The 27658-nt window shown below is 36.5% G+C and overlaps 4 protein-coding genes across 6 annotated transcripts; 1 reads left to right on the top strand and 3 right to left on the bottom strand.

Annotated features, from left to right (window-relative positions):
• On the bottom strand, positions 1–12855 carry LOC125656413 (uncharacterized). Its single transcript, XM_048887019.2, has 3 exons — positions 12608–12855; positions 2734–2780; positions 1–2607 (listed from the first exon to the last, which is right to left on the bottom strand). The coding sequence occupies exons 1-3, from the start codon at positions 12853–12855 to the stop codon at positions 1007–1009; spliced, it is 1896 nt and encodes a 631-aa protein (XP_048742976.2). The 3' UTR covers positions 1–1006.
• Positions 3388–27621, top strand: LOC125656820 (paired box protein Pax-6-like). 3 transcript variants are annotated; one of them, XM_048887402.1, is made up of 5 exons: positions 3388–3472; positions 18494–18559; positions 19878–19979; positions 24275–24474; positions 26980–27621. In XM_048887402.1, exons 2-5 carry the CDS (start codon positions 18494–18496, stop codon positions 27299–27301), a joined length of 690 nt encoding a protein of 229 aa, XP_048743359.1. In that variant the 5' UTR covers positions 3388–3472; the 3' UTR covers positions 27302–27621. The 3 variants fall into 3 exon arrangements, with proteins under 3 accessions (XP_048743359.1, XP_048743358.1, XP_048743357.1); XM_048887401.2 differs by lacking the exon at positions 3388–3472 and adding an exon at positions 4439–4483; XM_048887400.2 differs by lacking the exon at positions 3388–3472 and adding an exon at positions 10147–10379.
• LOC130048717 (uncharacterized) lies at positions 12916–14360 on the bottom strand. Its single transcript, XM_056145755.1, has 2 exons — positions 14016–14360; positions 12916–13464 (listed from the first exon to the last, which is right to left on the bottom strand). Exons 1-2 carry the CDS (start codon positions 14358–14360, stop codon positions 12916–12918), a joined length of 894 nt encoding a protein of 297 aa, XP_056001730.1.
• On the bottom strand, positions 14600–15631 carry LOC125656414 (craniofacial development protein 2-like). The gene is made up of 2 exons (XM_056145756.1): positions 15535–15631; positions 14600–15450 (listed from the first exon to the last, which is right to left on the bottom strand). Exons 1-2 carry the CDS (start codon positions 15629–15631, stop codon positions 14600–14602), a joined length of 948 nt encoding a protein of 315 aa, XP_056001731.1.
• Positions 27622–27658: the final 37 nt, after the last annotated feature.

Here is a 27658-nt window from a genome sequence, read left to right on the forward strand (position 1 = left end):
GTTAATTTCAAGATTTAGACCCCTGTCAATCAAACGTTAACCCTCAGCAGGAACTGTCATGTCTATCATTTACATAAATATTCAACGAGTGTCCTGGTTAAAGAGAAACTAAAAGACGAATTAAAAGTAGAATAATTTATTTTGGATCAACATGAACAACAAATAAATAACATGAAGGAAATATACAATGGAATTCATGGATGATTCTTGGTTTCTGTATAAAACCATGAGCAGTGCTTCCTTACACAACAAACTGAATCAATGAGGGAAATCAAGAGACAATCTATGGTAAAGGCTAAAATGTCCTATATTGACTTTCAATCTTTTGAAGCAAAATTAACCTTATTTTGATTAAGAGATTTCTGATATATGCTGTTTATAAAAAAAAAAAAACAATGCTGTGCATTCTGAGATATAACGCCATGAATGCAAGACCTGTCCCAGAATTTAGAATTTTTGATGAAAAGGGCGCAATCTCGTACCATTTCCTTTTCCTCAAACACAGACAGCATTGGAGACGATGATTTATTATATAACTAAACGTGTATCCCTCAACGATATGTAATGGTTCAATACAAAATCACGCGCTTCAAGTTTATTTAATTAAAAAGTCCTAAAAGTGACATTATCAGTGAAAAAATAGACACGCCAAAGAATACTTCATTTCTGACGTCGAATTCAAGAAAAGACGAAAAAACTGGTTGTTAATATTGTCATGGTTTTGTCATGCAAGAATAAAAGTTTCAAGAAATATATTACAGGTCTCGAAGATTTCCTTCAATTTTCAGGGGCCAAACTAATTAGTTATCATATATAGCTCTTTGTAGAAGTGTAACGTCTGTGTGATGCACAGTAGTTTTGATATACATTCCAGACTAGTCTGCAAACTATTGATTATGTCACTACAGGCAGAAAAGATAAAATGGTGAATTTGAAGGGTGTCATTGAACCACTGCTTGTAATAAAGGTTTTACACTGCTTCCAATTTGATATCATAATTTAAAAATTAGTATATCTTTTTCTCTTTTGGGGTAATACAAACATTGCCGCACCCCATATCACAACATTTGTCAACCCCTGGGCATTCATCGTCGTGTGTGCATTCTGACTTGCACCGCCGGTACATTAAATTTACTGGACATGAGCCTCGTTTTTCCGGTTTGAAGACTTCCACGTCTGGGTATAGTAAACTATTGACGGGGTAGATGCTGTTGGATTCGGGCGGTTCCATTGTTTTCTCGAGGTAACTGGCGAAGTGATTGTCAAACGAAGATTGTGTGGCATCGCTTTGTTCTCTCAGAGGTCCATACTCATCGATAATTTCGCGTTCATACTTTCGTTCTGCCTGAGAAACGGCGTCGAACACAGCTGATTTTCCTAGAGGTATTTTTCGCTTGGACATTGGATCTATTATGTGCCAGATCGGTTTAAATGAGGGCAAGGAGAGCCCAACAGGTATAGCAGCTTCAGCCAAACTGTTCTCTGACATGGTGTCAACGGACAACAGGCCGTGTAGATTTTCAGATGGTGGTGTAACAGGTGTGGTAATTGGCGATGAAGTTCCGGCGACAGATACTTCCAACGGTGTTCCTAGAGAGCTGCTAAAATTGGGAACTATCGTGGTAGTTGATGGAGGTATTTCTGGTTCTGGAGAAGAAAGTACTTCCGGTTCTGGAATGACCACAAGATTTTCCTCTGGATAACTTTCCGGTTCGCTACTTGGAGGTAGTATCGGTTTCCTTGTGGTGCCCAAATTTTGTGAATTGCTTGGGTTGTTCGATGTTGGGCTCTCTGTGCTTACTGTAGAGGGAAGTACACTAATAGGAATAATTATGGGATTTTGTGTATGGGATACTGCAGGAGTTACCGTTTGTCCACTTGTCACAACCGGTGTAGACATAGGGATCCCAGGTGACGATGTGATCGGCACCCAGTCAGGATGAATTGCTTCCCCAGGTGATGGTGTAATGCTGTTATATTTCAGCGACACAGTAGATAATCTTGCAGGCTTGTTAATCATTTTCGAGGGTAAATGTAAAATATTCTTTCTTTGTTGCATAAACCAGTTGATAAATTCCCCTAGCTTCCGAAAAACCTTCTGCTGTACAGACTTTTTGGGCGATAATTTTGCTAAAAGTTTCTGAATTCGTGGATTGACATTGATAGGTTTTTTATGATTCTTCGGTTTTTTCATAGTCTTCAATTTCAATCTTTTTAATAGCCATCGATTGGCTGCAGCAAGATGGTTGCCTACACTAGGCCCTAGGACGGGTTCTTTATATTTTGGAAGGATGTCAACAACAGTTGGATATACGCAAATAGACGCTTGTCCATAGTTACAGCAGATCTGTGGTTCCATGCAGGCTGCGTCACTGTCGCAAGCCAGCCCAGTCTTAGAATCCACAATAACGGGGCATTCTCCTGGACGCATGGTGGCGACATCTGTCGTCGCTTCCGGTTTCATGCAAGCAAACCCAGCTAACGTGTGGGGACAGCATTTAAGTGACCCTGTACAGTCCGAGTCCTGCTTACAGTCACCTCCAGCATTCGTGTAGGTGGGAATGGGACATATTCCAGATTTATGTAACGAAACTAGAGCCCTAACTCCTGTAAATTAATGAACATAAGAGTTTAGATCTAGTTCAATATACAGTTACATGTATGTATTTGATTTACTAAAAAATTTATGTCTTCTCAGAAACGATTAAAACAATGATATCTTCGATGACGTACCTGTGATTGCAGAGATGAGAAAGACCAAATTTCCAAAGCTTCCCATCCTGCCAAAGAAATGAAATGGGCATGATTTGTTGAATCTCATAAGTATCTAAGTACAAATTTCAATATTAATAAGTATAATCGGTACGCTGACAAAAAAAATAATTGGAAGTCAAAATAATTATTTGCATTTTTTGTGAATTTTACACATGTAAATGACAATTTAAATGCCTGTTTGACAAGTAATTATTAGCCTGGTACACGAGCGTACAAAGCTTTAGTGCTAATGAATATTATTGTTCCGCTCTGGACAACATGTCCAAATCCTGATAAGTATAAAGGGGATAGGTGTACTTGTTTGTAAATGCATTTTCTCTCTCAATCTCTAATCTCTTTCTCTTTGATTTAAAAAACGTACCAAAAATTCTTAGATCGGTATCTAATTATCATATCTAGCTCTCAACCCCGTGCCCCTTTATCATATTGAGTGAATAAAAAACAATCTTAATTGAAACTTAATTCAAATTAATTCTTACCTTGTTTGGAAGTGTACAACGATATCAGGGTATCTGCAGACTTTAAGATCCGTATCCGTAATGCCGTTTTAATTTTATCCACTTCGTGTCAAAAGAAAATATTTCATTTTATGCAGTGTCACCATAACAGTCATGACGGCTGAAATCAGGATTCACAGTGGTGTGTTCGCACGGGAGGACTGTTTCGTTTCAAAGTGACCCATGGGGTTTTAAGAGAAGTTATTTGAATATATTTGATCACTGACAAGTCGCTAATTACAAATTTAGAACATAATTATTTGCATGCATAATGTGTGTAATTACGATTCTCTGTCGATCAGAAATTGAATTGAAAATGAACTGATCACCATATTTATATCAAATTCTTTTCCGCGTTTTAAAATTATGCACATGTAAATGTATATATCGGGCGTATATATGTGTTCTGACAGGACCTTGCCTGTAAGTCCGTACATTAGCGAATAGAAATATTTTGCTGGGATAGTAAAATGTGTATATTGCATTATCTTGGTTCTATGACCGCTGTTCTGAGAGTCATGTTCGCAAAGATTTATCTATTTATTGTTCTCAATTCTTCAATTTCATTGTAAACGTATAAGAAAAACACATATTAGCTCTTATAAAGTAACTTCGATTCTGACAAAAATATTTAGTAATGCATAATTTTTAGTTTCACCTCCCCACCCCTCTTCTTGCGAGGGCATTCCGTTAATGTGTGACTAGAACTTTAATGCCCATATACACCTGCCACAATGCGTTTCAATAATACATGTAGATGTCCCTCACAGATCTTCGAATTTCCAACTGCAACATGCATTTCTTTATTGTAGCTTTCTACATGACAATTGTATCGATTATGTAAGGAGAAGAACTTGTAAGGTGTATAATTTGTTTCTAACCATCTTGATTACATCAATAACTATCCCTTTCCTTTGGATTTCTACTTTCGTTTTCGCGTTTCCGGATAACCGGCCACCTATGAACTGCATGCATTCGAAAACAAGTCTACCTGTCTGCAAAATCAGATAGGGGGCCAGTGTAATCTGATGTCTTACAAAATATCAAATCCGTCCTGCAGCCATTTATATCTAACCGATATATACATGTGTAAAACCAACCAGAACGAAACTTCCAGAGAGCGCCCCCTCCCCCTCCAAAAAACTTTTGTTCGCATGAATGTACTTGTTCTAGTTGCCATTTCTCCTTTTTAGGATTGCACGTTCAAAACTGTTAGTTAAAAATACTAGTATCACATCTTTTTAATGTTACTAAAGTAAAGCCATTGCTCCTTTGTAAAACGCTCGGCATTTAGAAGTGAGAATCACGGGTCTATCCCGTGAACGCTAATGTATGGTACAGCACCAGTAACTGGTGGAACATTATCGACAGGACGTAAAACAAACAACTAAATTATGTAAATGTCAAAGTTCACACGCTCAGCGCTATTCAGTACATTTGATTTGTTGTAAGTCACAAGTACTGTTAATTGTTACACCGACAACAATCAAAAGATTTTTTAAACATATCTGTACAATCACTGGGTTTATAAAACTTGAATTGTTTTGAGTGTGCCGTGTTATAAATGCCAACATCGGTCTTGTCATTTTGAAGAATCGTGTGAAAACAGTTCATTGTGATTCATTCAAACCCTGTTTGGAATTCAATTTTGAAACGTGTGTGGCAGAATCTTTCAATAATATTGCAAATTTTTGTATAGTATAATTAGCTAAATTTCACTCCGATAAATGCATGTCTTCTGTCATAAAATAGGGGAATCTCTCTCTCTCTCTCTCTCTCTCTCTCTCTCTCTCTCTCTCTCTCTCTCTCTCTCTCTCTCTCTCTCTCACACACACACACACACACACACAGATGGTGAAGATAATTTGCGTTCCTTTACTGTTGACTGCAATGTAGTTTTTCTATCTCGATCCACTAAATAAAACGATACCAACAATTCTACGAATTGGTATATCTTATTAGAAATATCTAATGCACTATCACGTTTCTCGACATTGGCAAGTTTATAAACCGTCTCTTTCTCTCTCACATGTACACATCTAACTTGAATTTTTATCTCTTTTTTTTTTTTATCTTTTATGAAGTAAAGATCTCTCTAATTCTCTGTGGCCCAGGACTACTTTTGGATTTTCTTCTGCTGTTTGTAGTATTTTCATGAAGACCTGAATGTGAATAATATTTCAATCAGACAACATTCTTGGGGTGTTCTTTAACAAATTTCATTGACATCGCGATTTTTTGTTTTGAATTTCGAAAGTCGTGTTTTGTTTTATTTGGGGGAAGGTGTCCTGAATGACTCCCACCCCAATACATGCCTATTTATATCAACACACCCACCCATCCACACACTCGTATTAACACACACACCCATCCACACACACATATCAACACACCCACCCATCCACACACGCATATTAACACACACACCCATCCACACACGCATATTAACACACCCACCCATACACACACACATATCAACATACCCACCCATCCACACACACATATCAACATACCCACCAATACACACACACATATCAACATACCCACTCATCCACACACACATATCAACATACCCACTCATCCACACACGCATATCAACATACCCACTCATCCACACACACATATCAACATACCCACCCATCCACACACACATATCAACATACCCACCCATCCACACACATATATCAACATACTCACTCATACACACACACATATCAACATACCCACCCATACACACACACATATCAACACACCCACCCATCCACACACATATATCAACATACCCACCCATCCACACACACATATCAACATACCCACCCATCACACACACATATCAACATACCCACTCATCCACACACACATATCAACATACCCACCCATCCACACACACATATCAACATACCCACCCATCCACACACACATATCAACATACCCACTCATCCACACACACATATCAAGACAAATACGCAAGAAATGGTAAACACACGTACAATGTATATTCTGTTGAATTCAACGTGATTTTATTTTTATGATCGTTTTCACTACTAGTATTTAAATTATGTTTATATAGACACATACTGATAATCTTAATATATAAAATTGAAAGCAGTGTATCACAGTCATAGAAAAGGGGCCATGTTGAATCTAATCCCCGAAATTAATATCACATCAAAAATAAATAAGTCTATAAATAAATGATTCTTGGTAGTAAGTTTAACCAGCTGGGAGGGGGTCCTGCGTTTTTCTATGATAACTATTTATGAGAAGAAAATACACTTCCGTCAAATTTTCCTGGCAGGTTTTATCAATGCATCGCTCGAAATAATTTCGGAGTTGCACAGGGAAACTATGGGAGCTCTCTAGGATTGAACATAGTTAATTCTAGGGACATTGACAGATAAATGGAAAAAGGTATGGAAACGGAAAACTCCTGAAAATCATCTTTTTCAAAAGGAATAGAGGTTACATGTATTCGACCTGAAGAGTGTCTGTTTATTGCAGACTGCATCTATAAGTTAATTAGATTCTAATTGCACTCCATCCCTGTTGTATCCTGAAAGATTTTATTTTTATTTTTCAATTTCTATATTTGAACAACTTATACATATTTTAAACATATGTATTTCTTGGTCAATTTAATGTGAATTTGAAACGATTTACAATTAAAATTGGGGCGTGATTTAATTTACAATTTAAATGTCACTTCGGGGTCAAATTGAAATGAAACTAGTTTTCAACCTTTCTATTCTTAGTGGAGTGATTTAAATGAAATTCAGAAACTGCATTTATAATTATCAAAATCTGTTAATTGAAGCCGTAATCAATATGTTAAGCATATGAACTGACAAATGATAATTATTTCTTCGGGTCTTTAATGAGTCAACTAATTCAAAATGATTTCAAGAGGTGAATTTAATTAATGCTGTGTTAAAAAATGTACATTTTCGTGTTAAATTTAGATATCATGACATATAATCACTTGACCTTTTTCATATTTAGATTATGAAGCTATTTTTTTCTATTTCATCCAGTTGATGGACAGAATATAAATACCGGTGTATATTGCTCGTTGTTTACTCACAGTTGAAGTACATTGCACTACGATTCGTTCGCCCTCACAATGTGGCGGTATGTGGAGCAAGCACAGCGTGTATTAGACTTGTTTGATTTTTTTTATTTTACCTGAGTGAAAGGTCGAATGATTTAAGGGGTTATGATTTCAGAAAGAACAAGGTACGATTGTATACATAAAAAGGCCCAAAAAATTTCTCTATAAAATGTGTCTGGAATTAACCTTAATCAGCGTTTTAATAAAGTAAAATATATGCCAGGTATACTATGTCAACAAAATCAGAATGATATTCCTAAATGGATAGCATTATGATGAATATGAATTTGCTCGACGCATGCGCTGTATGTTTTCTGAATGGAAAACCACTTGAATGTGTGGATATTTTCATTGAAAATGGCATTTTTGCAATTTTATGCCAACTTCAAGCTCTCGTCATATGACACAAATCATTTTGCTGATCAAACTGAGCGAATTTTGGGTTTGCTAATCTATTCCTTATTTGAATGCCAGGGTTTGAGCTCCAAGTGAAATCATCGATATTTTGGGCCAGATGACGTTAAAATATGATTTTATGAATTGAATCTTGTCTGCTTCATATATATATATATATATATATATATATATATATATATATCCAAATTGTGTTTTTAAAAAAATCACAGTGTCCGGTATAAAATATTAAAAGAAATAGAATAAACAGTACACAAAGTTAAAAATTTAACGCAAGCGCTTTCATTTTATAATCCTCAGGCGTTACATGTTAAAATTTATAATTTTAAAATGTAACGCCTGAAGATTATAAAATGAAAGCGCTTGCGTTAAATTTTTAACTTTGTGTACTGTTTATTCTATTTCTTTTAATATATATATATAAACGCATTAAAACTTTTTTAATCATTTAAATTGATCCTCTTTGATGTATAGCAACCTATTTCATTGCCTGTCTGATTATATACTTCTTTTTTTATCAATCGTTGCAACTCTGATGGTTAATCGGATATGTGTACTTCATGCAACAATGTATACCAGTCTGACAAACAGGACTCTACTGCAGTACTGTGGTAGGGACTGAAAATTATAAACGTTCATACAGCTACTCTTCTGCATTCCTTTGGAACACACTGTCTCAAAATGTTCGAAACTCTTGTTCGGTTGGCATTTTTAAAGTTGTGGAATATTTTAATAGAAGTAGCACTTAAATATCGTGCTTTCCTCTTTTTGTTCAGGTGTGCCATATGTAGTTGTGATATGGCAATGTGTTTGCGTGTGTCATGTGATATTTTTTTTTCTTCTTTCCTTTTATGTGATGTGTTCATATTTAGATAATAATTTTATTACTAATTAGTTGTGTCTTATGCTATGTTTTCCCCATTTCTTTTTATATCGTATTCATATTTAGATAATAATTTTAGATGTTAATTTTAAGTTTGTGTATATGTTTTATAGCAGGACCACAATGGAAACTAGCTATAGGCTATAATCTGTGTTACCCTGGATAAATAAAGGCTACCATTATTATCATTAGGGACGGGCTGATTGTAGTCAAACTGCATTTATGTGAATAAATTCTAAAGTAACATTCTATAATTTCTAAAACGATTGCATCAAATTATATAGGAAGTAAATAATAAATAAGTGAATAATTCATTATAGTGGCGTGTATAATAGAACATTTTCATTTCAGTCCGATACCTGTTAATACCATTATACATCCGGACTAACTGACTTCAAGGACACAATAAACGATGTTTGCGCATGTACAGTCATGTGAATATATATTTTGATACATAATTAAATTTTGTGGCTTTCTATATTTTTTGGTATTATAAGAATTATAAATAAATCGGGGGAAATTACAAACAATATCAATGAACACTGAGTCATCAGTTTGATTTTAATTTGCATGCATTAAGTCTATTTTCAATATACAGGATCGAATTTCTTTGCTCGTTATGAAAGGAACAGAGTAGTGGGATTCCATTTCATGTAGGTCACACATAAAACATTTTCTATCCTCGATAGGTTCCCCATTATATCGACCCTTTTCGATCTGTAGGGGCAGGATTCCACATCTGAACATTTTATTGGTTTTAGAATGCACGATGTTACGTAGTTTTCTACGTTTTAACGTAAAAAGGGTGCAAGATTTGAAATATGCTGTAAATCATTTCATTGTAAGCCAATCGATTTCCATATTTAAACGTATTTCCTCTAAATGTTGTAAATTACAAGGTGTAGAATTTGGATTGATATTTTAAAAGTATAGCGAATCATGATACTTTTTTATTTGAAAATTCCAATTCGATTTATATTCTTCTCAGAAAATATAATACATTTTGTGGAAAAAAGACATGTGTAAAATTGATATATCAGATACATGATTGTATTAAAAAGTGACACTCCTGTCAGATAACTAAATTAAATATATTTTGTATTTCCTACATGAATGGGTTGGGGGGGTGCTATTTATATTTGTTTTTGTTTGTTTATTGTTTTTAGTAACATGTTTAATTCAAAATCCTAATCATAGCTTTATTTGCGAAATCATAACCCAAGAAAGACGGAAATCAAGGTTACTATTTTTTTAATTTGATCAGTCAGACATGTTTTATCTTTAAAATTTTATCATCATCACTACATGTCTTAATCATCGTATACACATCAACACATCGCACGCGGTTTTTAACCGCAATATGGATAATTAACTTGTTGTGAATCCGGATATAATCCTAATCCCCCACATTTAGCGGAGACATCATAGGTGTTTTATCACAACAAAATAGCCGTAATGTTGACTTGGATTACCAAAAAATCCATCTCCTAATTAATACAAATGGCTTCCATGTTTTTGTAACAAGTGTGCGCTTTTTCGACGATGCGCTGTGCCGCGGAAATGATGAGTTTTGAAATTGGCGGAGAGATGAAAAGAGCATGCGCGTGTATTTTGATAACGGTTAGTGTGTGAGTCTCGGATGGTTTCATACTGATCATTTTTGAGAAAATAACGGAGACGAAACGTTCTATGAAAAACTGAGGTAGGTGATTTTAGTCGTGTTTATTTATTGTTACAATTTGTTTTATTGGTATTTTTATACAGTTGTGTTATTATAGGTAGTATGAATTTAGATACATGTAAATGCATATAATTTTAGATTAATATAACACTTTAATAATACACGCTATATCTAATTTTCAAAATTAAAAAAAAATATCGAAATGAGCAATACACTGTAGAATAATACAAATTAATAGTTATCTTGCTTACAGTAACGACAGCAGTAACATTTAGTCTAAGTATTTATATTTGTCATTAAATTGATATCCATCCTCCGCAATTTTCTAACCTTTCCAAAACTTCTTCCTTTTCCTTGTTTACAGTAATGTTTTTCTACACAAAGTAACCAAGACTTGTAACAGTTGATTTGTAACAGGAAATTTTAATTTGATGTGTCGCTTCTCGTTTATTAGTTTCACGTAAAATTGATAATCTGTTTTTAAGTGTTTCTATGCCGTTCCTACAATATGATATATATCTAAAGGGCAAGTAAGAAATAAATTTCATTTTTGAAAATACATGAGGGCATGGGCTGCGACGCTTCCCGCCATCCTACTTCATGAATTTAAGCGCGTTCGCAATTTGTTAAGACTGCGTTTTCTCCGCACGTTTACCTAATACTACTTTATAATTACTGTATTATTATATACCCTAGTAGTCCTCATCTCTTAACGTAGTGAACTTACATTTTATAATATCTATTTTAGGAGAAATTTTGGACTAATCGAGAAATAGCCTACATACATATATATGCGTTTGAGCTTTGAGAATACAGATAAAAATCGCTGTATAACTTAGCTTGTAGATTATAAAGACTTACCGATTATAAATTAGTCTCCAAAAAAAGTATGTAAAAACTAAAACTTTGAATAAATTATCTTTTTAGTTAAGGGTGTATTTCGCGAAATCATTCGTTCTCTGTGATCTTGCCGAAATTTTCGCAACATTCTGCTGCGATATTTAACATGAAGAAGGAAGAGGGATTAGACAAAAGAATTTGTTGGGCCCTTGAATAATGTCGATGAATTATAGAAGCTGTTAAAATATGAATTTTGGTAATCTATCGATATAATCGCCGCACATTACAGACTCAAGGATACTAGGATAATATCATTCAAAAGCAGAAACCCGATGCGGAAAAAAAAATATCTAGTGTAATAAGGCTTTTTTATGTAAACAGTATTTTATTCATAAGTATACATAAACGAGAGAGAGAGAGAGAGAGAGAGAGAGAGATCCAATCTGATTAAAATCAGCAGACTTTTATCCACATCGTCCACTTTGTCTGTGCTGCAGAGTATACAACACGGATCTAAGAAGTCTGATTTTAATCAGATCGAGATAGATCGCTTGAAGATTTCACATTTATTACAAAGCGCCTTGGAATATATATGCATGCACTTTTTTTCTATACCAAGAATGAATGGGGGAAATGGAAATATATTTTTTAGAAATTAAATAAAAGAATTAATTAGATAATTATGAATAAAGGAGGTGGCAATGCAATTTGGTGCCGATGTTGTAGCATAGACTTTTCCCCCGCATAGACTTTCCACCCGAAAAAACGGGCCCGGAATAGATCTTCCCCCATAGGTGGAAAAAGCGCCCCAACATATAATTTCCTCCTTTGTACAAAGTCAGTATAGAGTTTCCCCCTGGGCGGAAAAACCGCCCTGGTATAGAATTTCCCCCCTCCTGTTTCCGGATTTCATCGATCGGAATCTTTTTTCCTCTCATATAGAAGCTTTTGAATAAATATATGAATGAAGCAAACCCATGCAATTGAAGATAATAATCAATGAAATTTGTTATTATTGCTATAAAGAGGTACATGTTATTAAAAAAAAAAGTTATAAAAAAGAAACAAATATTGCTGTTAAATTGTTATATTTTAATGAAATAGATATGCGCTCACTTTTTTAGATGTTCAAGTTGGGTTTACACGCTGAAAACTTTGAATTGCATATAGTAAATACAATATGCTTCCCAAAAGATTGTAACGATGGTCAATATCATTTGATGTTTTTCGTAAAACGTCGACTAAAAGATATACAATTAAAATATTTGAAAAGTAAAATGGATGCACTGTATAAATAAAAGTAATTTAATTTTCCCGTTTATTTAAATTCGAAATTTTAGATTTAAAAAACTCATTAACTTCTTCCCAACTTCACTATTTCAGATGTTAGATACTAGTTACTCGCTCACTGGATACTGTTAGTGATTGTTATCACATCAGTGCCGCTATGGTATCCCTCCATGTCACACGGTCTTTGGCTATATTTTCGGCCTCCTGATATGCTAGGCCCGCAGTTGTAAAGTTTCTTGCCAGCGTGTCTCGCCATCTCTGCCGCTGTCGTCCTTGTTTTCGTCTGCCTTCGACCGATGTAGGGTCCCACTCGTACATTCGCGTAGGGAATCTTTCGTCTCCCATCCTCGACATGTAACCAAACCATCTCAGCCGATTCCTCATGAGTAGTGTTGAGGCTTATGGTTGATCTGTGAGCTCTCGAATGTCACTGTTGCGCCTTCGTTCCCACCATTTGGTCTTCAGAATAATTCATAATTCTAAGACATCTGGAATCGAAGGCGTCTAGTCGTTGCTCATGTTTTCTGGTTGTGGCCCATGTCTCAGATGCATACAGCAATGTTGGAATGACAACTGCTGTATATATTCTCATTTTTATTTTGAGGCTTATCTTTGCTCTCCAAGTGTTGCGCAAGTTCTTAAATGCATTGGCGGCTATTCCTGTACGAATGTTCAGCTCAGTATCGATGGAATTAATTGGTGTTACAGTTGAGCCTAGGTAGTTAAACTTCTCAACTTTATCAGTGGTAGACTCTCCATCTTTCACGCATGCCGATGTTTCACCTATTGGCATAACCTTAGTTTTCTCTGCAGAAACTACAAGGCCAACCTCTTCTCCTGCTCCCCTGAGTCTTGTCAGTGCTGCTGCTGATTTTTCCTCGTCTGGTTCTATCAGAGCCACATCATCAGCAAAGTCGAGGTCTGATAGTTTCCAACCGTCCTCGATTCCCCTGAGTGTACGAACACGCTTCTTCATCTGCAATCCATGACTGTCACAGGACTTTCTTAATACCCAGTCTATGAGAATGCCAAACAGTAGGGGAGACGAAACACAACCTTGCCTCACCCAAGTCTCGACAAAAAAAAAAAAAACAGTCGGAAAATTCGCCTCCTACTTTCACTCTAGCCTGAGATCCATTATAGGTGTTTCTGATAATGCTTATGATCTTATCTGGGATGCCGTATTCTTTCATTATTCTCCATAAGGATGGTATATGTACGCTGTCAAAAGCTGCTTTAAAGTCGACAAAAGTGGTGACTGCTGGTATTTGAAACTCAAGACATTTTCCGATCAGTATTCTCAGACAAAATATTTGATCAATACATTCTCTCGATCTCCTAAACCCCGCTTGATTCTCTCGTAGTCTTGTATCTACAGCATCTTTTATCCTGTTCAATACAATCCAGGCGAAGGCTTTTCCTGCCACAGACAATAGTGCAATGCCCCTGTAGTTCTTGCAGTCTTTGATGTCACCTTTTTTGTTTAAAGAGAATACAAAGTTCACTCTTTTTCCAGTCTAGAGGCACCTGCTCTTCTTGCCAGATCTTAAGCAAGAGTGAATGGAACCTGGCTCTGGTGGGTTGACCTCCACATTTTATCAGTTCTGCTGTAACACTGTCTGTACCAGCTGACTTGTTGTTCTTCAGTTTGTTGATTGCCTTTTCTACTTCCTCCTCTGATGATTCACTTGTATCTATATCTAGTTGTTCCCACATCTGTTGACTTGGATGGTACCTTCGTGCTGGGGCTGGTCTGTTCAGGAGCTCACAGAAGTGTGCTCTCCATCTGTCTTTCACTTGATCTTTGACAGTCAGCATGTTTCCTTCCTTGCTTTTTACAGACATGGGCTGTGATGTTGATTTCCCATTCATCTTTTTCACAATCTGAAATACCTTCCTTTGATTTTTCATACCAGATGCTACCTCTAACTCACTAACACATTTGTCAAACCAATTTCTTTGCACTCTTTTTTACAAGGGCATCAAGCTTTCTGTATTCCTCTGAGCTTCGCCTAGTTTCAGTTGAATCCTCCCTTGCTTTTGCCGTTCGTCTCTTTTCCACCAATTCTTCTGTTTGAACACTAATCCATTCTTTTCTTTTATGCCTAATCCTACCAATGGTGTTTTCTGCAGCATGTAGAATTCCATTTTTTGATGTTATCCCAGTCTTCTTCTATCTCAAGCTGTTGACTGTTCTCCTCTATCAGATGTTTCTTCACTTCTTGTTGGTATCTTTCTTTCATTATCTGGTCGTTAAGTTTATAAGTGGCAAACTTTCCTTTTGCACCCCTTGATTTAGGTTTTGCCAGTTTCATGGTGATAGTAGAAATTAGTAGCTCATGGTCGCTGAAGATATCAGCACCCCTGTAGGTTCTACAGTCTGTCATGGAGCGTTTCCATCTACTATTGACGATGATATGATCAAGCTGTGCTCTTGTTCTTGATACTGTATTGCTAGTCCACGTATACTTATGAATTTCCTTGTGCTGAAAGATGGTGCCGGCAATTGCTAAACCATGGGTACTACATGTGTCAAGGAGTCTCTGTCCATTCTCGTTCATGTCACCCATGCCATGTTGGCCTATTACTCTGGGATATGCTGTTATATCTTTTCCCACTCTAGCATTGAAATCACCAATCAAGAGGCACATATCATGTCGTGGTATATTGCCCAGAATGTTGTTCAACTGGTCATATAATTCATCTTTTTCTGGTGTGTTTGCTACTTCTGTTTGTGCATACCCTACAATCACAGTAAGGTTAGTGACTCCAGCTTTAAATCTGATCTTTAGTAGGCGCTCACTAATACAGTCGGTGGAATTAACTGCATCAGCTGCTCTCTTGGATAAAAGTACACCTACTCCTGCCTCATGTTTTTGGTCATCTCTGCCTGAGTATATAAATGTCCATGAATTATGCCGGATCTTGTCCTTTCCACTCCATCTAACTTTCTGTACTCCAACTATAATAAGATGGTACCTTTCTGCATTATCACAGAATTCCTTCAACTTTCCTATTTGTAGTAATGTCCGAACATTTCATGTACCGACACGCAGTTTTCCTTTACAACTGAGCATTTGTGATTTCCATTTAGGTTTCCCCGTCAGGTTGACACTATCCTCTCGGCTTTCAGTGCCCGCCATCATGATAGGTATTTGACCTGAGGTCCCCTGTCCCCTGTCCTGGAATAGTGTTATTTACTATAGCGGTTTCTGTAGCTAGATAAATAAATTCAGCTGGATAGGTTGCTGGCCAATCACAGCCTAGACCGGATTTCCACCTGGATGAGTCTGGCCGCCCAGGCTTTGTGATCAGAGTGATCCATTTCCTAGATGGGCTGCTTGACATGGCTATAGAACCCCATCTGTCCTAGTTTGATTTTGGAGTGACTTTTTCCTAGGAGGACTGCTAACCAAAGCTTATGAACTCTTCCTGTCCAGTTATTTAACCCATAACTGGGGCTTGTTGGTGGACGTCAGGGCATATCCATCCGCCGATGGGCCTGCACATCGCACTTCTGGGGGCCAAGCTCCTCCGAGATCCCTGACTGTTCAGCCTGGAACTGTGAGACGCCAGTGGATGTGTGGTACCACGTAGAGGTACAGTTAGGATCTTGGTGATGGAGAGGCTATATACTGTCAGGGGGGACTTATGCAATTTTGCCCCCTTTTCGCCCAGAAGGGCTATACAGCGGCAGCAGCTGGGAGCAAGCAGTGCAAGCACTCACTATACTACATTAAACTACCACCAAGACGCATCACATCATCCTGTGCACACTCTCATGTACACTTAACCACACTTAGATACTAGTAGATAACAGCAAAGATTTGAAATGTCATAATGAATTTTGATATACCATTACACGACTTGAATAATTTTCTTGTTTTGAAAAAAAAACCATACGATGATGATTGTGATACACAAGACCCTGCTCAAAATAAAAAAAATAATAATAAGAATTCCTGGGTCTAGATAAACAAGATAATTCTAGTAATAGAACTGGAAACGGATACATAGCTAAAATGTAAGAAGGGGGGGGGGGTACTGTCATTTAGGGGAAATTCTATACTAGGACGGTTTTTCCTAGGGGGAAATTGGGCTCGGGTTAATTCTTCCTAGGGGGAAATTATATGCCAGGCCCATCTTTCCGGGGGGAATGTATATCCCGGGCCCGTTGTTTCGGGGGGAAAGTCTATGCGGGGGGGGGAGAGGATTCTATGCTACAACACCGGTTCTGATAAGTATAACAAATGCATACACTTGAGACTCAGAAATATGTTTAACGATACAATGAACTTACTGAGTAATATGTACATACATTTTTGAACAACAGTATCAAATACTGAATCTTTTTACTTTTTTCATCAAAGGAATATGTAGCATAAAATGTTTTTGAATTAGTAATACAACATTTACCATTGACACAATACAGCGATATTTCGACTGTTACAGACATTAATAAGAACTTATTTAAGAGTTTCTCTCTCTGTACATTGTAATATGGACATTCTATGAAGAAATAGCAACCACAAAGATTACAAGATGGGCTATTTATAAGGCAATAACTAAAGATTGCGAAGCTTGTACTGTATGATAAAACCGTATACGGCGAGGGGAAAGCCTTTGAGGGGAATATAACATTGGATTTCTCCAACATCGGACCAAAAATAAACTGAGAATTTTTTTAAATAATACGATTGACTGTTATTGCTATTTCTCGTCACTCAATGACAATTCGTGTCTCTACTCTCGTCGTTTGACAATATTGTACTACTATTATTTGTAAAGAAATCGTAACTTCTATCACCAACAAGAGTAACAATATTGAATCATTGTAACATGGAACCGATTAAAGATAGCCAATTAAGTATCGTTTGGTAAGTTCTGGTAGCCGGTTTCGATGATTTAGATTATTTAGTCATGTGGTAAACATTAACACGAGTCTCTAGTCACATTCCCCTGGGTCTTGCAGTTTAACTGTACACAAAGATGGCCGACTAGGTATCGTTTCATAGGCTCTAGTAGCCCGCTTTAACTGCCCTCGATGTACACTATTCCCTCGCCCCGGGGCTCTGTGAATAGTGTACTTCTCAGGTAGTTACAGCATCGTATTGACCGAGGAAATGTCAATAATTGTATAATATTACTAGCTTATCACGCTGAAGACATTTATCCACTTACTGATATTCCGTGTTCCTTACATTTATCCGCCGATATTCCGTGTTCCCTACATTCACTTGTACTGTGTAATATCAAACGTGGAAGAATAATAAATTAGACAACAAAATTTGAAAGATTTTATCAGGTCCTTTAGGCCAGCTGTGATTTGAAGAATTCTAAATTTGGAGACATAAAGTCGTTACTCTTCTCATAATTATACAAAATCTATTTGACGTAATTTCTTGTATCAATTGTATACATTTTTACAATGGGTTCATCTAAATTGTTTCCAAATGCACGAGTTATTTTCCAGACCAGACCATGCATATTGTATTTTTTTTTAAAAATAAGAAAAGAAAAATTAATGATATCTATAAACTTTGAAATTATTACATGTTCATTAAAAGTTATATTAGGAGTTAACTTGTGTAGCAGATTGATTTTTTTGTCCAGGAAGCAAAAATTTTCAGGGGATGTAATTTGAAAATTATAGTTGTTTTAAACTTGGTTTTAAATGCATTATTATTTACAGGAAATGACTTATACTAGTCATTTGGACTCAATTTAATTCTTTTAAAAAATGAACAAAATGACCTTTACTATCCCCTTTAACAAATACCCCCCCCCCCCCCCCCCTGTTTAAAATGATCACAATTAATAGACTTTCGTATCAAAACAATTTGCCCTTCAATTTGCACACAAAAACGTTGAGCTCAGATAAGATCGCTAATGATATGTATCTATAAGTATGGAAAGCCATAGGGTACTTGTACCCCCACATCATTATTATTTTTCCCTTTACAAAATACCGAAATTATAATCTAAGCATCAAGATCATTTTGTAGATGGGCGTGACTACAGAATCAAAAAGAGGCGCTACAAAGCCGAGGACCAAATATTCACCTGAGCAGGTAATATCATGAATTAAAACTGCTAATAAAAATGCATTATAACATTTACATGCATTAGAGGGGGGTGGGGAGTAATTCCATTATGCGAAAATCGAATGCCTTAGCTCTACAAGGTTTTAAGGCTTAACTAGTTTGTATAAACTCGTCAATGGAAGTATATAATGTATTTTTGGATGCACTATACAATGGCGGATCCAGAAGGGGGGGAGGGTCCATGGTCCGAACCCCCTTTATGCGGACCAAAGAGTTTAAGTAATTCAATTTTAACGAGTCTTTGAGTTAAAATGATATGAAAGGTGGATACTTAATTGCATCATTCTAATTTATCAATACCAGTATATCATAAGAAATAGTTACGATATTATCGTCAGATACAAGTACCACTTAAGAATTCTTAAAAAGTATACTATGTATGTAACAAAAAAGTTTTGTTTAAGAAGTAGACAATTTGAAAGTGAAAAGGAAGCGCCAGGAAACGCTCAGAATCCAGGATTTTGCGCCATTTACCCCACGGCTTCTGAGGGCCTGGACGGCCCCCAGACTTCCAGCCTATTGGAGATAACCTTTAAATCAGCTTTTTTACCAATTATTATTGTTTCACTGCGAAATAAGGTCTGAGTATAGCGATTAGAATGACTAAACTTTTGGAAACAATAAATATACTACTTAGCATTTGCATACATAAAACTATCTCAAGATATTCCCTTAGATATTATGTACACCAGCAAAGGGTGTAAATGGGGTAGAGATGGAGGTTGTGAAAAGTATGTAAAATATCAAATGCTAGACCCCCCTTTCACAAATTCATGGATTCGCCTAGTAGATGCACTACATATCTTAAGGAGGTACTCTACATCGCCATAATGGTTGACTTTCTTTTAAAATATGGATGAAAATATGAATATTAGTAATATTTGTCTATTCATTCAAAAAGTTTTCGCCTATAGCTGAGTAGCTAAATAGATTAGCACGTCGACTGCTAAACTGTTGATCGCAGGTTTAAGTCCAGCAGGGATTTTAAATTTGTTTCAAATTGCTTTCGACTAAAACTGCATTTTTTGACTAAATACAGTAAATTTGAAAAATTTTAATTCCAAAATATTGTTGTACATATCCTCCACTATTCATCCATATCAAATTTCTCTGGTGTAGCATATCTCCTTAGAGTTATACCTCAACAAAACATTTGCATAGCACTTTAAAAAAGGATTTATGGCATCTAGGTATAATACGCATATAGATATATGTAATACTATGAATAATTAGTACCGGTCACGTGGGCTCAATGAACTAATTAACGATCTTATTTCCCGTACAGCTAGAGTTACTAGAGAGCGCTTTCCAGGAGTCACAGTATCCGGATACAGAGACATTAGAGAACCTGGCGGAAAAACTGGACGTCAATACAGACAAGGTGTCGGTAAGTCCCGCGTCTGACATCTATCAATATAGCACCACGTCTGACGTCCATCAATATAGCACCGTGTCTGACGTCTATCAATATAACACCGCGTCTGACGTCTATCAATATAACACCGCTTCTTACGTCTATCAATATAACACCACGTCTGACGTCTATCAATATAACACCGTGTCTGATGTCTATCAATATAACACCACGTCTGATGTCTGTCAATATAACAGCGCGTCTGACGTCTATCAATATAACACCACGTCTGACGTCTGTCAATATAACAGCACGTCTGACATCTATCAATATAGCACCGCGCCTGACGTCCATCAATATAACACCGCGTCTGACGTCTATCAATATAGCACCGCGCCTGACGTCCATCAATATAACACCGCGTCTGACGTCTATCAATATAACACCACGTCTGACGTCTATCAATATAGCAGCGTGCCTGACGTCCATCAATATAACACCGCGTATGACGTCTATCAATATAACACCACGTCTGACGTCTGTCAATATAACAGCACGTCTGACGTCTATCAATATAGCACCGCGTCTGACATCTATTAATATATCACCGTGCCTGACGTCTATCAATATAACACCGCGCCTGACGTCTATCAATATAACACCACATCTGACGTCTATCAATATAACACCGCGTCTGACGTCTATCAATATAGCACCGCGTCTGATGTCTATCAATATAGCACAGGGTGATAGGTGTCGGCAAGTCCCGTGTCTGATGTCTATCAATATAACACCGCGTCTGATGTCTATCAATACCGGGTTATAGGTGTCGGTAAGTCCCGTGTCTGCTGTCTATCAATATAGCACCGCGTCTGATGTCTATCAATATAGCACCGCGTCTGTTGTCTATCAATATAACACCGGGTGACAGGTGTCGGTAAGTCCCGTGTCTGATGTCTATCAATATAACACCGCGTCTGACGTCTATCATTATAGCACCGCATCTGACGTCTATCATTATAGCACCGCATCTGACGTCTATCAATATAGCACCGTGTCTGACGTCTATCAATATAACACCACGTCTGACGTCTATCAATATAGCACCGTGTCTGATGTCTATCAATATAACACCGCGTCTGACGTCTATCAATATAACACCACGTCTGACGTCTATCAATATAGCACCGTGTCTGATGTCTATCAATATAACACCGCGTCTGACGTCTATCAATATAACACCACGTCTGATGTCTATCAATATAACAACGCGTCTGACATCTATCAATATAGCACCTCGTCTGATGTCTATCAATATAACATTGCGTCTGTCATCTATCAATATAACACCGCGTCTGACGTCAATCAATATAGCACAGGGTATGACGTCTATCAATATAGCACCGCGTCTGACATCTATCAATATAACACCGCCTCTGATGTCTATCAATATAACACCACGTCTGATGTCTTATCAATATAACACCGGGTGACAGGTGTCGGTAAGTTCTGCCTCTGATGTCTATCAATATAGCACCGCGCCTGACGTCCATCAATATAACACTGCGTCTGACGTCTATCAATATAGCACCGCGCCTGACGTCCATCAATATAACACCACGTCTGACGTCTATCAATATAGCAGCGTGCCTGACGTCCATCAATATAACACCGCGTATGACGTCTATCAATATAACACCACGTCTGACGTCTGTCAATATAACAGCACGTCTGACGTCTATCAATATAGCACCGCGTCTGACATCTATTAATATAACACCGTGCCTGACGTCTATCAATATAACACCGCGCCTGACGTCTATCAATATAACACCACATCTGACGTCTATCAATATAACACTGCGTCTGACGTCTATCAATATAGCACCGCGTCTGATGTCTATCAATATAGCACAGGGTGATAGGTGTCGGCAAGTCCCGTGTCTGATGTCTATCAATATAACACCGCGTCTGATGTCTATCAATACCGGGTTATAGGTGTCGGTAAGTCCCGCGCCTGCTGTCTATCAATATAGCACCGCGTCTGATGTCTATCAATATAGCACCGCGTCTGTTGTCTATCAATATAACACCGGGTGACAGGTGTCGGTAAGTCCCGCGTCTGACGTCTATCAATATAACACCACGTCTGATGTCTATCAATATAACAACGCGTCTGACATCTATCAATATAGCACCTCGTCTGATGTCTATCAATATAACATTGCGTCTGTCATCTATCAATATAACACCGCGTCTGACGTCAATCAATATAGCACAGGGTATGACGTCTATCAATATAGCACCGCGTCTGACATCTATCAATATAACACCGCCTCTGATGTCTATCAATATAACACCACGTCTGATGTCTTATCAATATAACACCGGGTGACAGGTGTCGGTAAGTTCTGCCTCTGATGTCTATCAATATAGCACCGCGTCTGACGTCTATCAATATAGCACTGCGTCTCACGTCTATCAATATAACAGCGCGTCTGACGTCTATCAATATAACACCGCGTCTCACGTCTATCAATATAACACCGCGTCTGATGTCTATCAATATAGCACCGCGTTTCACGTCTATCAATATAACACCGCGTCTGATGTCTATCCATATAGCACTGCGTCTGATGTCTATCAATATAACACCACGTCTGATGTCTTATCAATATAACACCGGGTGACAGGTGTCGATAAGTCCCGCGTCTGACGTATATAAATATAGCACCGTGTCTGATGTCTATCAATATAACACCGGGTGACAGGAGTTGATAAGTCCCGCGTCTGTTTTGAGCGCCAAATTAACATAAACTCAAATAATTGAAGATATCTTCAATTATTTGAAGGTATTATCATTTCATTTGATGCGCTCAACAATTTCATTAAAGATCTCTTCAAATAATTAATGATATCTTCAATTCTGAATTATTGCGCGCATTTATTGAATTGATGATAGCATTAATTCTTCAGCTGCTTTGATGCGCGCTTTAATTGAATTAATGATATCTTCAAATGAATTAATAATATCAACAATTGAATTGATGCACGCTACAATTCAATTGAAGAGAGCAATAATTGATATGATGATCGCATTAAATCAATTGATGAAAGCAATAATTGAATTGATGTGTGCATTAATTAATTTGATGAGAGCAATAATTGATTCAATGCCTTTATTAATTCAATTATTGCTCTCTTCAATTGAATTAAATATATCATTAATTCTTTGAGAGAGAGCAACTATATAATTAAAGATATCTTCAATTCAACATATCCACAATTGAATTAATTATATTTTTAATTGAATTGTTGCTGTCTTTAAAAGAATTGATGCGCACATTAATTCCTTATACAAAAGCATTGTAAATGATTAAAGATAACTTCAATTGAATTGAAGAGATCATCAAACTATTTATACTGAGCTTTAAATTAATTATTGTGAGCAATATTTCTACTAAATTGATGCTCCCACCAATTAAATTGAAGAGAGCAATAATTGAATTAATGCGCACATCAAATCTATTATTGCTCTCATTAATTCAATTGATGTGCGCATCAATTGAATTGAAGAGAACAATAATTGAATTAATGCGCGCATTCATTCAATTATTGCTCTCCTTTATTCAATTGATGCGCGCATTAATTCATTTGATGAGAGCAATAATTGGAACTAATGCGCGCATTAATTCATTTGATGAGAGCAATAATTGATTTAATGCGCGCATTAATTCAATTAAAGAGAGCAATAATTCTTCAATTATTTGAGTTTATGTTAATTTGGCGCTCCATATGTCTGATGTCTATCAATATAACACCACGTCTGACGTCTATCAATATAGCACCGTGTCTGACGTCCATCAATATAACACCGCGCCTGACGTTTATCAATATAGCACCGCGTCTGATGTCTATCAATATAGCACTGTGTCTGACGTCCATCAATATAACACCGCGTCTGATGTCTGTCAATATAGCACCGTGTCTGACGTTCATCAATATAACACCGTGTCTGATGTCTGTCAATATAACACCGTGTCTGACGTTTATCAATATAACACCGCGTCTGATGTCTATCAATATAGCACCGTGTCTGACGTCCACCAATATAACACCGCGTCTGATGTCTGTCAATACAACACCGGGTGACAAATGTCGGTAAGTCTGGCGTCTGATGTCCATCAATAAAGCACAGGGTGACTTAGTCCATATCTTTCTGCTGGTTATGTCCGATCCACTCTTGTGTTAGGATCTAATCAAATACATATTGGGATGGTTTTCCCCCTCACATTAAACATCTTGACGTATGAACAATGTATATACAGGTGTGGTTCCAGAACAGACGTTCTAAGTTCAAGAGACAGTCCAAGAATTCTCACGTGGCCTGGATGCGAAAGCAATTTTACAACTCGGACATGCACAGTCCATGCCAACTTGCTTCTGGTGATGGGAAACAGCACGTGTTGTCACCGCCGAATCAGACACGAGGGGTAGCTGAGAACATGCAAACCATGCCAAACAGAAAGTAAGACAACTAAATTAACATTATAGATGACATCACGGTACAGTAAGTAGTATCATATAATTTGTTTGAACAAAAAGTAGAGTTGGTTTATCGACTACAGCGTAAATCGTGGGGGTGGGGGGGGGGGGATATCACGATTGATACATCTTGATATTTTATGGAAACTTTAGTGAGTGGATGTTTTCAATTTATTTATTATTGAGCGCCAATGATAAACTCAAATAATTTAAGATATCTTTAATTATTTGATGATATCATCAGTTCCATTATTACACGCAGTAATTCAATTGATGCGCGCATCAACTCAGTTATTTCTCTCATTAATTCAATTTATGCGCGCATCAGTTCAATTGTTGCACGCATTAATTGAATTGATACATGTCACAATTCAATTGAAAAGAACAATGATGAAATTATCGCGTGCATTAATTGAATAATTGCTCTCTTCCATTGAATTGTAGTGCGCATCGAGTAACAAGTCAATTATAGCGCGCATCCAATCAGCAGAATAATTAAATCTATCAACAATTCAATTAATAATTCAGAATTTTAAAGATATCATTAATTATTTGAAGATATCTTTAATCGACTTATTGCGCGCATCAATTGAATTGGTGATATCTTAAAATCATTAACCCTTTAACTACCAGGAATTTTCGAGTTTTCTTTCAAAGCTGATAAAAATATTTCAAATTGAAATTAAAGCATTTTCTAGTCATATTTTCATAATATAATCTATACATATTCTGAAAGGACGAATCTTGAAGATTTTAATAATGCACTAAAATGTGGTGTAACGGTTGCCATGACAACAAAAATAGCCCACAAATCCCCAAAAATGTGCCTTTTCACCCTTTTCGTCACCTAAAACACACCTATTGAATGTTTATCAGCCATCATTTAAATAAATATTTGGATTAGTTGTATTCATATACATGTACAACATACATTCATGAAATTGAGTGTCATTTATTGTAAATATATGCATGTACATAAACATTGAAGTACAAGATGCGCATAAGTTACAGTAGACTACCTGTGATTATTTTAAAATTGTCCTTAAAACTTGATGGAGAAAAAATTTAATGAAAATTTTAAAAAACATTCTCTACGCATATTTTTAGAATATAACTCATAATAATTTCAAAATGGAAAAAAAACAACTTTCCAATTATGTAGTGTACCGAATTTTTCAGTTACCATGGCAACTAACTGAGCCCATGAATCACGAAAATATGTTGTTGTTTTTTTTTTGGGGGGGGGGACATTTTCGTTGTTGATTTTTCATCCCTTTCTTTACATAAAAATACAAATTGACCTGTAAACTACTACAGAAAGTTTTGAATTATGTAGTATGACCTGATGTTATGGTTGCCATGGCAACACAATAATCCATAAATCACTAAAATGATTTTTTCATCCTTTTTTCCCTTGAAATAAAAAAATTGTCCAATAAACTATCACAGTATTTACGTCATGTACGTAATGATGTCATAAAAACTAGCAGTAGAAGTTCAAATCTAAGGTTTATAAACCTTCAATACATACAAACCATATACCTACAGAAATTAAATACCTTTACTCTTCAAATTCTAATATAATATTGTTCAGCAGATATAAATGCGTCAACCTAAGGCGTTCAATATCGGTACTGACTGTTCTGCGTGTCTTGTATTTCCGTAAGATATCGACATTTTCTTTACATGAAATCGATGCATTGTATCCTCCTCCTCTTGCATTACATTGTTATATGTCTAAAATACAATTATAACATGTAACAGGTTAAATGTGTACAATTATAACATGTAACAGTTTAAATGTGTACAATTATAGCATGTAACAGTTTAAATGTGTACAATTATAGCATGTAACCGTTTAAATGTGTACAATTATAACATGTAACCGTTTAAATGTGTACAATTATAGCATGTAACCGTTTAAATGTGTACAATTATAACATGTAACAGTTTAAATGTGTACAATTATAACATGTAACAGTTTAAATGTGTACAATTATAGCATGTAACCGTTTAAATGTGTACAATTATAGCATGTAACCGTTTAAATGTGTACAATTATAGCATGTAACCGTTTAAATGTGTACAATTATAGCATGTAACAGTTTAAATGTGTACAATTGTAGCATGTAACAGTTTAAATGTGTACAATTGTAGCATGTAACAGTTTAAATGTGTACAATTATAACATATAACCGTTTAAATGTGTACAATTATAGCATGTAACCGTTTAAATGTGTACAATTATAGCATGTAACCGTTTAAATGTGTACAATTATAGCATGTAACCGTTTAAATGTGTACAATTAAAACATGTAACCGTTTAAATGTGTACAATTATAGCATGTAACCTTTTAAATGTGTACAATTAAAACATGTAACCGTTTAAATGTGTACAATTATAGCATGTAACCGTTTAAATGTGTACAATTATAGCATGTAACAGTTTAAATGTATACAAAATAAACTACGATTGAACTTTTTTCAGTTTACATTACATGCCATTGGTCCATTCGGACAGCAACATCAACTACGACTACCAGAAATCCACGAGTCAGTTTTCTTCAATACCCCGCCATTTTCCGCTAGGACCAGTCTCGTATGGCGGCACTCCTTCTGCAAGCAGTTTCTGGGATCAGATGGACGCCCAGCAGAGGACGAGGATCCTGTCCCATCTTGTGTCCGAACAAGCAGAGCAGACATACTCCAGACCGAGCTGTCAGTACACCAGCGGACAGGCCCACAGTACAACACAGTTCCCACCGCCCCACAATGTCGCCTCGGTAACCAACAATGGACTGGGATTTTGAGTAATGGAACTGATGAAACACTGGTCAAATGAAGTGCGATTTTTTTGTGGGTGCCTTGGTTACTTCCATCCATAAGTACGGATGTATGATGAAAAATACTCCATTTTGTTGTTCGGAATGAATATAAAAACTTACGATACCTGTATATAGTTTCAATAACCTAGGCATGGAATATTACGTTCTTGTGCAAGCGGTTTTCATGCGTTTGGTATACATATGTCACATGTTCTTTTTGCATATAAACCAATGGTGCTATTATTTTATAAATACAATCTGTAGTGTTGCAGCATCTAGGACATGCATTAAATTGATGAACTGCATTGGATGTTTGTGTTTATTTCCTGCCAGTGTTGTTTA

The sequence above is a fragment of the Ostrea edulis genome, chromosome 7 (genome assembly GCF_947568905.1).
Source record: "Ostrea edulis chromosome 7, xbOstEdul1.1, whole genome shotgun sequence".
NCBI lineage: Eukaryota > Metazoa > Mollusca > Bivalvia > Ostreida > Ostreidae > Ostrea > Ostrea edulis.